Source organism: Ahaetulla prasina, chromosome 5 (assembly GCF_028640845.1).
Source record: "Ahaetulla prasina isolate Xishuangbanna chromosome 5, ASM2864084v1, whole genome shotgun sequence".
NCBI classification, from domain to species: Eukaryota; Metazoa; Chordata; class Lepidosauria; order Squamata; family Colubridae; genus Ahaetulla; species Ahaetulla prasina.
The window spans coordinates 42107136-42119767 of record NC_080543.1 but is presented as its reverse complement, the minus strand read 5'-3'; the positions used below and the strand labels follow the sequence as shown (position 1 = coordinate 42119767).

Below are 12632 nucleotides of genomic sequence, written 5' to 3'. Positions count from 1 at the left end.
AACTTTTCATGGAGTTCACCTAACAGGCTTTGCGTCTCTTACGGCTTTGAGTAGAGTCGCAAAACAGGCAGAAAAAGTCGCTTTGTAGCTGGTTGGATTTACTTCGGTCCACGGGGCCATCCCATATTCCGCCCACTCGCCCTCACGCGCACAGCGGACGTCTCGATTTCGCCCAGCAAACAGAGCCGGGAGGCGCGGGGGTGACGGAGTGGCGGGGGTGGTGATGGTGGTGGAGAGAGGCCGTAATGCGCACCGGCCGCGTCAGGCAAAAAGGGAGAGAGACAGAGGCAACCAGTCGGCGCCTGCGCAAAAAGGAATGCGAGCAGGGAGGGGGCAGCCAAGGAGCAAACAAGCAAGGGAGGGTTTATCGGGCGGCCGATTTTGATTAAAATATTCAAAATGGCGGACGGAGGAGCAGCGAGTCAAGATGAGAGTTCGGCGGCGGCGGTGGCGGCAGGTAATCATTACTGCATTTTACATATTCATATTCATACTCGTACACGCGCCCCCCCGCCGCCCGCCTTCCTCGCTTAGCATAATTTATTAGTACTCAGAATTATTATAATTAACGGCACAGGAGGGAGCTGGGGGGGGTAGCCGCCGTGCAGACAGAAGAGACACAAGGCACGCATAGACCTACACACGCGCGCGCGGGCACGGGGGGCAACGGACAGGATCCCCCACCCTCGCTCCTGGAGCCCAACTCGGAAAGCTAGGCCGGCTATTGCCGCCGCTACCCAAAGCTGCTTTGCATATTCATCTACTGTATAATAGTAGGCTCAGACAAGGGGGGCGGCGCAGCAACGGCCGGAGGAGGGGGACGTGTAGAGAAGAGCCAACAGGAGGGCGCTCAACCTTGCCGCATCCAGTCTTTGCGGGGGGACCCCAATTGATCTGCGTCCGCGTCCCCTCAGAGGTCGCGCTGGCTTGGGGGAAAGGCAGAGAAAAGTGCATTTAAAAAAAAAAAATTCTGCGTCTCCCTTGCAAGCCGGCTGTCCTTCTCACGCAGGCAGCCTAATTTCCCCAGAGGCAGAGGCCTACGAGCCGAGGGGAGTTTGGGGTTGCCCACGGGGTGGGCATCTTTGGCCTAAGACCAACCTCAAAAGGCGCGCGCGGGCTGTTGGACAGGGATTTGCTCTCCATCAGTAAAGCCTCTATTGGGGGTGCACCTAACCTCCTTTCTTGGGAGGAGGTAGGGCTCCGCTTAGGAAATGCAGTGGGCCGGTTTGGTCCGCTTGCCCGACAGGACTTGGATTGGCCTGCCAAATCTTCCCTCTGAGAGATGGAGGGAGAGCTCGGAGGCGGGGGGGTGGGTGGGTGTTTCTTTTCTTGGTTTGTGGGTAGCGGGGCGGGCGGGGGGGAGACTTAGAGAGGGAGCGGTCAACAATGCTTTCCCACTTCCCATGTGTTGCTTGGCAAGGTCAGGGGTTCTGGGGTGACAGGTTGAATGCGCCTCTTTTTAAAAAAAAATTCTTTCCTCTTCAACCCCCCTCCCTCTCTCGTTCTCATTTGAATAATGTCTAATTCGGGGAGGTTTATATTATTGAAATGGCCGCCCGACTTTCCCCGCCTCTCATGTTTAGTAATTCAGGCCTTTAATAACAGCCACTCAGAGCCCAATGCCGTGTTTATATTTTACATTCGCCCCATGTGCTTTTGTGGTTCAATATGATTCTTCTTTCTCGCTCTCTTGCCTTTTTACGTTTTCTTGGCAAACGAATAGGGCCCTGAGATCAATCCCAGGCTGTGTGGAAGGGAGGGAAGAAAGCTAGGCCCCGACTCCTTTGGCAGGCGTTTAGGCCTTGCTCTCTGCTGCTTGATTTATTTACTAATAACTAAAATGTCCCACTCCCGGCCTCAATAGTGAAAATAAAATCCTCCTGGGGCATGGGCAACACCAGATCTGCTCTCAGCTTTGCCACTTGTTTTTTTATCTGCTTCAGATAAGGGGCTTGTTTTTAATTTACTGACCACAACAGGACTTTCTAAAGCTGCTCTTTCCAATTCAGTATGTGTGAGGTCTTTCTTTGTCCTTATTAGCCATGTTTTTAAATGGTGAAAAGAACAGTTTGTCATTCACATTTTTGGAGTGTGAAATCTGCAATAAGCTTAACAACTCAGTTTAACAGATTAAATACAAAATTATTAAGTACAGAGATAGAATTGGTAATAGTTTTAATCTGTAATGTGCAATAGTTAAGATAATGTAAATCAAAATATTCATCTTGAAAAAGGTGATCGATACTGTCATATTTAATTGCTAATGTCTTTTTTTGAAACTTTTAGATAACAAGTAAAAAACATCAAGAGAAAATGGGCAGTAAATGTAAGGAAAGGTATCTTATGGTCTTACCATAACAGTTTGTTATGGTTTGATATAGGTAAAATTGGAAACATTCTTGTTCTTTTTAGAACAAATACTAACAATGTATTTTGTAAAACAAAATACCCAGTAAAACAGGGTTCTAATTGTTAAGATAGCTTTATAAATGTAATATTACTACACTTGATTGATGTAGTGAGTATTTTCTTCAATCTATGCAGAAAAATATCTGACAGGATATTTTACAGAATCTGTTTGGTTCTTATAAATAATCATTGAGGCATGATGTTGCATTTTATACATATAATTTAGATATATAACCATATATATATATCATGAGATCAGTGTAATTGACCTTATATCCCTTCTTGGTCTTAGAAATATTAAGTGGAAGCATCATGAGGGGGTTATATAAGTTTAATCAAAATTCAGTTACCCCTATTTATAGCAGCAGTGTGCATCTGATTGGGCACAAATATAATATGATTTGTATTACAACTATTGTAAGTTTAAAGCATATGCTCCACCACTTTTTAAAATGTTGTCAAGTTGGTGTCATTGGTGCAATTGATTTGGTTTATTATACTATATAAGCAGGTATAATGGAAAAATCTTCGTATTGGAAAACTATTTATTTGAGAATAATTTCCTTTATAGATTGATAATCATTTTAAATCATAGATTGTTAGATGCTTATTTGAATTTATTAAGAAAAAAATGGTTTATAAATCCAAGTTTTGCCTTTGTCAGAACAAATTGGTGCCTGGATCTCAGTTACAACATTGTAATATTCTGTAGTCACTTCTTTGCCAGCTTCAGACAAACAAAGTCAGTGTGGAAGCTGGTTCCGATCCCAATTGCCATGGCTAATGGAGGACAAGCAAAAAGTGATTATGCCAAAATTAACTTAGAATTATGTCATCATAGAAACACTTCTCTTAAATACTTGTATTCTTGTATTTAATGTAAATACATAAGGGAGTGATGTCATGTATGTTTTGTTGTGATCCTCAGCTATTCCAATGCTAAGCATACTAATTACAATTTAGAAATGTCATTAGAAATGTATGGTCTGAATACTGTCCAGTACTTAATAGAAATCTTTGGCACTATTCTTGAGATCTGAAGGATAGGGGACTACAACTGCATATGATCAGCAAGAATGGGGTCTGTTTAGATCTCTTGGAGATCCTCAGGGACTACTGAGGTGGGCTTTCTCAATTGCTGTCTCCTTTAGACTGCATTTTTCCCAAGATCTGTATAGCTCTGTATTGGAACTTATAAGGAATAATTTCAACAAGAGATGGAGTGGATAGGTTAGAAGTTTATGGTATTTTCTTTTGTAGTAACTTATTTGTTTAATAGAGATTTTAATTGATTTTTGATGTGTGAACATGTATGATTTTGTTGTTTCTTATTAATCTTATTTATGGATGTAATGTATGTAGACTACAGGTAGTTCTCGATTTGTGGCATTTGTTCAGCAACTTTTGACATTAAAATAGGACTGAATGAAGAGACTTAAAACACATGCCCAAAGTTACAACTGTTGCAGTGCTCCCACAATCACATGATCAAAATTCAAGTGCTTGGAAGCCTGCTCACGCTTATAAACATAAGTGTGCTGAAACTCCCTCCACCCACCTTATCTTCTCATCTATTGCCTTTTGGTGCCCTCTGCCCAGCTCACCTTCCCTTCTATCTTTTTGCTTTTGCCGCTGAGGAGGCTGGTTTAATGAAATTCATAAATGGATTTTGAGAAAGGGGAAAAGAGATGTTTCCCAGGAAGCCTCTCTTCTCCACTGTTCTTAAGGTCATTCAGACATTCCATTACAGCAGGCTCAGCCTACCTGAAGGTCCTTATGGGGCTGGGAGAAAAAAAAAAGGCACAAAGTAGCTTAAAGGATCCATAGGGTACCAGTCCCCTGTGCGCAGTGTTCCTGGCCCATTTGGGGCTGGCGTTACATGGCAAAAAACAGAAAACCACTTTAAGCGGCTTTTTCTGGGTTTTTTTCGCTCTCTCTTTTTCTCTTTTACGATGCATAGTCACAAACAATCCAGGAGTACAGTGCATTCACAGTTTTTACCATGTGCCCAAGTAGTCATGCTGGGCATATCTCATCGGCAGCAGAAGCAAGGCAGAAAAGGTAAGCTTGGGCAACAGGCCGATGGGGGTCCTGGATGGGGGAGAGGGTGACCAGAACTGGATTGAGATGGCTTCAGCTTTCCAGGTTCTGCACAGTTCTGAGACTGCTTGCCATTCTGTAAAGTAAGGTACAGGGCAGCCAAAGAGCAACAGATGAGATAGATACGGAAGAGCTAGGCAAATGTGGAGAATTGGTCCTTTAATTTACGGTCAGGGCTGGGAGGGACCAAGCCCAGAATGACTTGGATTGAGTTGATACTTCCTTTTTAAAAAATTCTTTTTATTTTGTTATTGGCTCTTAAAAGGGCCTCTGGGTCTGGCGAAGGAGACTTTTCATCTCAAGGTCATTTACTTGGAGTTGGTGTACTTGGTGACAGCCTTGGTACCCTCGGAGACAGCATGTTTGGCCAGTTCTCCAGGCAGGAGGAGGCATACAGTCATCTGGATCTCACGGGAGGTGATGGTGGAGCCCTTGTAGTGAGCCAGTTGGGAAGCCTTGGCTGTGATGCACTCGAAAATGTCATTGACAAAAGAGTTCATGATGCTCATGGCCTTGGAGGAGATGCCAGTGTCGGGGTGGACCTACTTCAACACATTGTAGACGTAGATAGAGTAGATTTCCTTGTGGCTCTTCTTGCGCTTCTTGTTCCCTTTTCCTCTGTGTCTTAGTGATGGCTTTCTTGGAGCCCTTCTTGGGTACCGGAGCTGATATAGCATGTTCGATATCCTTCTCAAGACAGAACAAGCGGGAAAAATAATAATAAAAAAACAGGAAAGCGATCCATGAATATTTCTTTAACAAACTGTAATTCTCAGTTAAATTGTAATCCCAGTCCCAATTGTGATCATAGCATGGTTCTACATCAGAAATATTTTACTGCATTTTGTATTACATCATAAACTTTTATGTCATAAAATGTTTTATAAAATTTGCCTAAATCGGGGGTCAGGAATCGGGGGTCCCAGATTTTGGATATATTCTGTAAATTAACTTATTTGAGGTTCAAAAATTGTTGCCCTGTGATTCATTGTTTCATCTGTTAAACATTGCAGGAATGAGAGTTTTAGTAGCATATAGATATAATAGGCACTTTATACCAAACTAGCATTTATGATTATTCAAGCGGATAGACCTTGTGTCTTGAGTAAAGAGGCAAATCTCACAATCTAGAAAACTTGATGATTCGAACCTTTATCTGTGCAGATTAGCATTCTTCAGATCTTAAATCATTTTCAAGAGAGCTAAAAATTAATACTTGTGGCTGTGTGATTACAAAATTAAAACAATTCTCACTATTTTGGCAACCAAATTAGTACTATATGCACGTAGTAAGTCCCATGGGTTGGCTAAGGAAAGGTAAGTTCAGCACCTTAACTACTAACCACACTAGTTCAGTATACTAGCTATTGAAAATTAAGTAATTGTGATGTTCTAGTTGTCAGTATCCTCCTGAAACAGTCTGCAGTGCTGCATAAAGTATCTGTTCCTGCAGTAATTCAGTGCACAAAGAAGTAAAAGTTTTTTCTCTAGTATTCAGTGATTTAAGTTGATACAGCTAGTCTTCAACTTACAACAGTTCATTTAGTGATCATTCAAAGTTACAATGGCACTGAAAAAAGTGAGTTATGACTGGTTTTCACAATTACGATCTTTGCAGCATTATGTCATGGTCCCGTCAGAGCCCGGGTCTGAGGAGGAGATGGAGCTGGGACCGATGGAGGAGAAGGGCACTGCCCCTATGGCCCATAAGGAGCAACCTGAACATGAGGACAAAACAGTCCCCGGTCCCTCAAGCTGCAGAAGAGTAGGCAGGGAGGAAGAAAGGGCACAGGCTGACTGAGGAAGTGGGGAGGAGATGGAAAGGGCAGGCAGCGGAGCAGAGGAGGGGCAGTGTTACAGAGATGAGCAAATGCTTCCCTCACCCGATCCCTGAGTGTGGACAATGGAGAGGTAGAATCAGCACAGGGTGACCTGATTACTCGGGAGGAGAGTGCCCCACCCGTCCTCCCAAGGATTAGCTGGAGAGTAGCATTTAAGGAGACACTGTGGGGAGGGGTTTTTATTGGAAACAGTGGTGTATTTCGCAGCAACACGCTCCATGGCTCCGAGAAGAACTTTGCTTCAGAATCCTTGCTGGTGTGGACTGAGGTTTGATCCTTTGCTTTGACATTCTTCGTGAACTTTACCAAGTGTGAGTCTGTCTTGCCCCTGGAGCGATGCTGATCTTGTGGACTTTCACTCCTAGGAATTTACACAAAGCGTGTGCAGGCATGTGTGTTCGATCCATGCTCTTGGACTGTAAGGGTAGTCTGAGGACAGAGACCTTGGAGAATGGACTGGGAATTGCTGGATTGTGGGGGATGATGGTTGAATAAAAGTTGTCAAGCTTCCACCTAGCATGTGTTGCTTGCGTGCCACCTCTGGGTCATAACACATCCCCATGATCTTGTGATCAAAATTCAGATGCTTGGCAACTGGTTCATACTTATGACTGTTGCTGTGTCCCAAGGTCATGTGATCAACTTTTGTGATCTTCGGACAAGCAAAATCAATGGGGAAGCAAGATTCATTTAACAGCCGGGTTACTAACTTATCAATTGCAGTAATTCAGTTAACAGCTACGGCAAGGAAGATGGGGCAAAACTCACTTAACAAATGTCTCATTTAACCACATAAATTTTGGGCTGAATTGTGGTCATAAGGTGAGGACTACCGGTATTTCACTTTTATTGCTGACATTTGTTAATTATGCTGATTTCTTCTCAGTTTTTAGAAGACTCTGTTCAGTGACTTAATGGGTGACTGAAATAATATAAAGTGGATGGGCAGCTAGACTAGAAATCAAATATATGGTTAAGCTTGGAATGGAAAGATAAAAGGCAGGGGTGAATGAGAAATGATGCTAACTAGACTAGAATATTCACAAAATATTATTGCATAATAGAACAATGACAATATATAGAAGTATCACAGGTGTATCTTTAGGAAGAACAACAGGTGGAAGGATAGACAGCATGACTAAAATAAAAAATAAAAATGATGGTGTACGTTGATGAAATACACTGATATTGTGATCGAAGTGTTGAGGATGAAATGACAGTGTACAGAATAGAATGCCAGTCTGCCACATAAGACTGACAGTGTCTCCTATGACATAGCATAAGGTAATCCCATGGGTATTTCAGGAGTACAGTGACAATTGGTTTCTTGCTCTTTCATTGATCTCCCTTTAACTCACTGTGAGGATAGTTGCTGTCTTCTGCAAGCTTTTTTTAATGACAGTTCTTAACATTTGTTTCCCATGTCTTGTCTTATTTAATTTAAACACTTTTTCATGTCTGCTGTTCCCATTTATTCTCTCTTCTGCAGCATTCTCCAGTTTATGCTGATTCTTACGGCTCTGACTTAAGTGTTCCCATCTTTGTTGGATCATTCACTTTAGATCCCCTAAATTTATATTCCTCTACATTTTTATTCAGGAATAATTCAGTTTACTTCTCATTATTCTTGAGTTATTTAATATGTTTTGTATGGAGAAAAAATATATTCCTATGTAGACAAATGAAGGCTGGAAAAAAAAATTAGTGTGTACTGGTGTATTTATTAGAGATTCACAGGTAATGTGCATAGGTTAAATCTTCACTATAGTTATTAACGTGCATAATAAAATAATAAAAATTAGATGAAGTATCACAGTGGTATGTCTATATAATTATTTTTTTTATTTTAATGCCAAATGTGTTATTTGTAGAAAGTAATATATAATTTGAAAGTAATTTTATTTTGCTCAGTAATTATTTCCATATTTTAACATATAAAATAAAGACACTATTGAAAAACTAAGCTTTTTATTGTTTATGCTAATTTCTAATGGATGCCTATTTTCTGTTTGTTTTTTCCAGAAGTTAGTTTCTTTTGCTTCTGCATAATATTTGAATCCAATGAATTAGATCCAAAAATTACTTTTAGTATGCTCAAATTTTAAAAGATTTTTAAACTTTAGAATATAAAATTAGCATTAGAAATAGCCTTGCATCTATTGAAATATTCATTTAAATCATTTACGGCAGAGATCCCCAACCTCTGGGCCACAGGCCACTACTTGGACTTAAGCCATTTGAAACCGGGCTGTGGAAGTGGTGGGCAGGCAGGCCTGCCACTTGCGCAAATGGAGTTGTGTGTGTGTGCCTGCCACTCATGCAGACCCATTCCCTTTCCCCCCCACAACAGTCCGCAAAACTGGAAAGGTTGGGAAACTGTGGGGCAAGGCTGAGGGAGAGAAGAAGAGAGGAGAGGCCGTAACTATTCATTAATTGTCAAGCTGTAAGTGTCGATTTATCAAGCCCCATCACATAGTTTCGCAGCGAAGCACGGATATCCAGCTAGTTGGAAAATAAGCATAAGCATTCCAATTTGTCTATTGTCTATGAAGTCTATTTTTCCTTTATAGCTCTATTTATGTATATGTGTTTATATATATATTTGATACATTCTGTTTTTCTGCCAATAAGTAATGCATTTGAGTAATTTTAAATAATTAAACACATTAAAAATAAATGAATTGCACCTAACTTAGGCAGAATCACAACTTAGTGACATACGTAAACAAAAGGGGAGATTTTGTCTGATGACATTTTGGAAATAGGATTTTATCCAATTATATCAGGTTGCAATTGTAAATCGAAGACTTCTTGTAATGCCTTTAGGCTTTAGTATACCCTTCCCTAGACCCAGGTAGTTTGAACAATTGACAGTGATTCCAACTCTTTTTGGAGAAAGTTTTTGAGAAGATGGCATAGTTTTATCTTTAAAGGGCTCTTAAGAAATAGATACTTGGATCCTTTTCAATCAGGATTCAGTCCTAGCATAGAACAAAGTAGAATTGATCACCGATAGATTATATATTTTGGAAACCTAGATCTGGGAAGTGCATCTTTTCTGGTCCTTCTTGATCTCTCAACCGCATTCACTCCTAGTCATTGTTTCCTTTTATATTGCATATGAAAGTGTTGGATTAAAGCATTACTTTACAGTGAAAATAATCCTGACCAGAAGATTCAAATATCTGATGGCAGGAAAGGATATAATGGATCCTTCAATTTGGAATCTCACAGTTGAGAAATTTGTCAGATAGAGAAATCTGTATGTCCTGCATTTTAATATCTGCATGAACCTCTTTGGAAAGATGATATAACAGGTTGGGATGAGGAAGCATCAGTATAGCTGGGATGCCTAATTCTATCTTGCCTCCAAGTGTCTAGAGCTGTGGGCACACCTTAAGGGAATGAAACATTGGGGTTACTACTTGTTCAAAAACATCTAGTTCTTTAGCTGTCCCAATTACAGTATAACTTCCTCTGAAATTCCTCCTGGATTTATGATTTCTCCTTGCTGGGCAATTGGAAGCCAGAGAATTTTCAGAAGTTGGAAACTGGAGGAATTTCACCTTTGGTGCAAAATGCAGCTGCCTTTACTCCAGTAATAGCTGCTTCATTCATCTTTACACTGATACTGTATGTATTGCAATAGTTGCTAATAGGTTTCCAGGAATAATTTTTTAAAAATGTTTTGACTCTTACAGTCATTTGGGGCTTGTTTCCGAAATACCTTCAGAACAAATTTCTCCAGGTAAAATCATACCATCTGGTAAATTCATCTATAGTATGAGAAAAGTGCCTCTGCACAGCCCTAATAAAATCTACTCAAAAATATAGCTTGCATTGTATCTATAGATGTTCTGTTTTTTCATTCTTTTCAGTTTTTATGCTTCACTAACTTTTATATACTTTTTTGCTTTTGGTATCCACCATCGTCTTATCTCTCCTCTTTGTTCTTTGCCCTGAATAAATGTCTTTCATATTTCTGATTTCCTCATCCTTTTAAAACAACCAATTCTTACATGTATTTTTAAAAATGTATGTCTATTTCAGTTACAGAGCTGTATGGTGTAATAATTTAAAATCTTTCTTTTGATACGAGAGACAGAATAGATCTATTTTAATAGCATTTCTGCTACAGCTCACTACCAAAAACGCCATTTTTACCTGGTACAAAAGAAACATTGATGTGTTCAGTAAAAGCCTTTCAGAATAAAGATACAAAGTAATCAAAGTTTGCATCAAGAGAAAGAAACAGAGAAGGGATGGTAGATTAATGAGATAATCAAATTCAGAACAGTTCTTCCCATATTTAGAATTTGATATGCCCATGTTAGTTGATGATAACTTTCAGTTTAGTTTTTGGAAACTTGGAATTCCATTTTTTCTATGCATAAAAGGAACTATGCAACTATTACTCAGCAAAATTATAAAAAAATGACAACTGCTATTTCGAATTTTGCTTGAAAACATGATAACTACATGGCAGTTTTCTCTGTTTGAAGTTGCATTGATTTCAAAGTCAATGCAGAATAAAATGTGCAGGATATTTAGATGATGCTGTGTGTTCCAGTTCTGAAATGTGCTGCCTTTTTATTGCATGACAGAAATGGAAATTTTGCATAGGACTGTGCTTTATACAAAAATATCAAACCTTGAAAAAAATTGTAAAATGGTATTTCCTTTTTTTTAAAAATGTAATATAGTCCTGAGAGCCAATTAGACATGTTTTAATAGGGAACAGTAAAAAAAATTAATACTTTATTCAACTATGGTTTCTAATTATTTCATTTCAACAATTTACAAACCATAAAGCTGGAGTATGTGTATAAGGGTAATACATTAAGCTGGAGGTGGGCAACCAGTAGTTTGTAAGCGGTTACTTAATGTCTAACCCCCACAAAATCCCCAGATTATACTGCTGAAATTTGGTCATTATCAAATGTTTTTTAATTACAAAATTATTTTTAAAATGGATAAAACAATGTATGAAATTGATCTGGTACAAACCTGTAGTATTAATAAACTCTGCCTCTTAATACCTCCAAAATAATAAATTAAATGTCTTTATCCTAGGTGATATAAAACAATAAAAAATGATTTTATTAGTGGCTAAAATAATTGCCTGGCTTATTGACAAAGATAACCAATGTTAAGAGTAATTTCTGGCTATGTGGCACTTCTTCCTGTAAAGGTCTATGTTTTTCTCCAAATTTAGTTTCATACAATATTGCAATATTGTTCAGAAAGAAAAAAAAGAAATATTTAAAGAAGTGCTTCTGATCTTTGCAGCAAGCACAGCAAATGTAATACTTTCCCCTGTTTTGAAATTATATAATAATGCACTTCTTCCCACAATTGCTCTCTTCCATTCACAAATATGAAAATTGTTGTTATTTCTATTCAGGTATTGACAAAATGTTCATAAAGGATTTCCAGCATTTTTGGTAATTTTATTTTATTTTATTTCTAATCAAACAAATCAATGTTATATTCCTTTGATTTGGTTCTAAAATCTTGATGTTTAGTTTATCAATTATCTGTTAGGGGATTGAATTTCCATTCAAGCTTTTTTCCTTCCACTCAAAGATTTCTTTAAAACTTTAGAAACTCTCTTTGGAAAAATCCATTAATAAGTCTTTGCCGGGTCATTTTTCTATCTCATAATCCACAATTTCAGAAAAACAGATTCTTCAATGCACTCTTTCATGTAGACTTCCGTATCCTCCTTCCTCAGGAGGAGATTAAAGAAGGTGCTGGCCGATTATCTGCAGATGGAATTAGTATGGAAAAGTACTTAAACTTCACAGCCTGAATCACCATGAGGTAGGCTTTAATAAAAGCTCTTAACCTGTGTTTAATTGAATTCATTCCTTGTCTTCCACCATCCGCACTTTAGATGTACCTTCTGTTTTCATTAATAATTTAATTTTAAAATTCAAAAACCTTAGCAAAAGTTATTTTAAAAATCAGCAAAAATTCCAATATTCCAATTAGTCTCTTGGGCCTTAATTCATTTAAATTTTTCTTGAATTAATTTCTTATTTAACTTTTTGGCCTTTATTTTATATTTTTTCTCTAAATTTCTTTTTCTTCTATTTAGGGATGAACTTTTCCCCACCAGGTAGTTTTTCAAACATTACTTAGACGACTACTTTTAACTTGGAAATAATTGTAAATCCAAAAGTATTTAGAAAGTGAGATTGACGAAGTAAGGTCATCTCAGCTAATCCAGAGATATCTTTCCTATCTGTCTGTCTGTCTCTCTATCTCTTTCTCTGTATC

At 38.8% G+C, this 12632-nt stretch overlaps 1 protein-coding gene and 1 pseudogene across 11 annotated transcripts in view; one reads left to right on the top strand and one right to left on the bottom strand.

Annotated features, from left to right (window-relative positions):
• Nucleotides 1–324: 324 nt before the first annotated feature.
• The window catches only part of POU2F1 (POU class 2 homeobox 1), a 112973-nt gene continuing 100665 nt past the window's right edge, over nucleotides 325–12632 (top strand). For 4 of the 11 annotated variants that reach the window (XM_058184882.1, XM_058184874.1, XM_058184873.1 and 1 more), the window contains exon 1: nucleotides 326–457. In XM_058184882.1, the coding sequence (XP_058040865.1) occupies nucleotides 400–457 (58 nt within the window). In that variant the 5' untranslated portion in view covers nucleotides 326–399. Of the gene's footprint in view, nucleotides 458–12084; nucleotides 12174–12632 lie in introns of all 11 variants that reach the window. The other 7 variants (XM_058184883.1, XM_058184881.1, XM_058184877.1 and 4 more) reach the window with 6 other exon arrangements.
• Nucleotides 3731–9968, bottom strand: LOC131199324 (histone H2B 1/2/3/4/6-like; annotated as a pseudogene).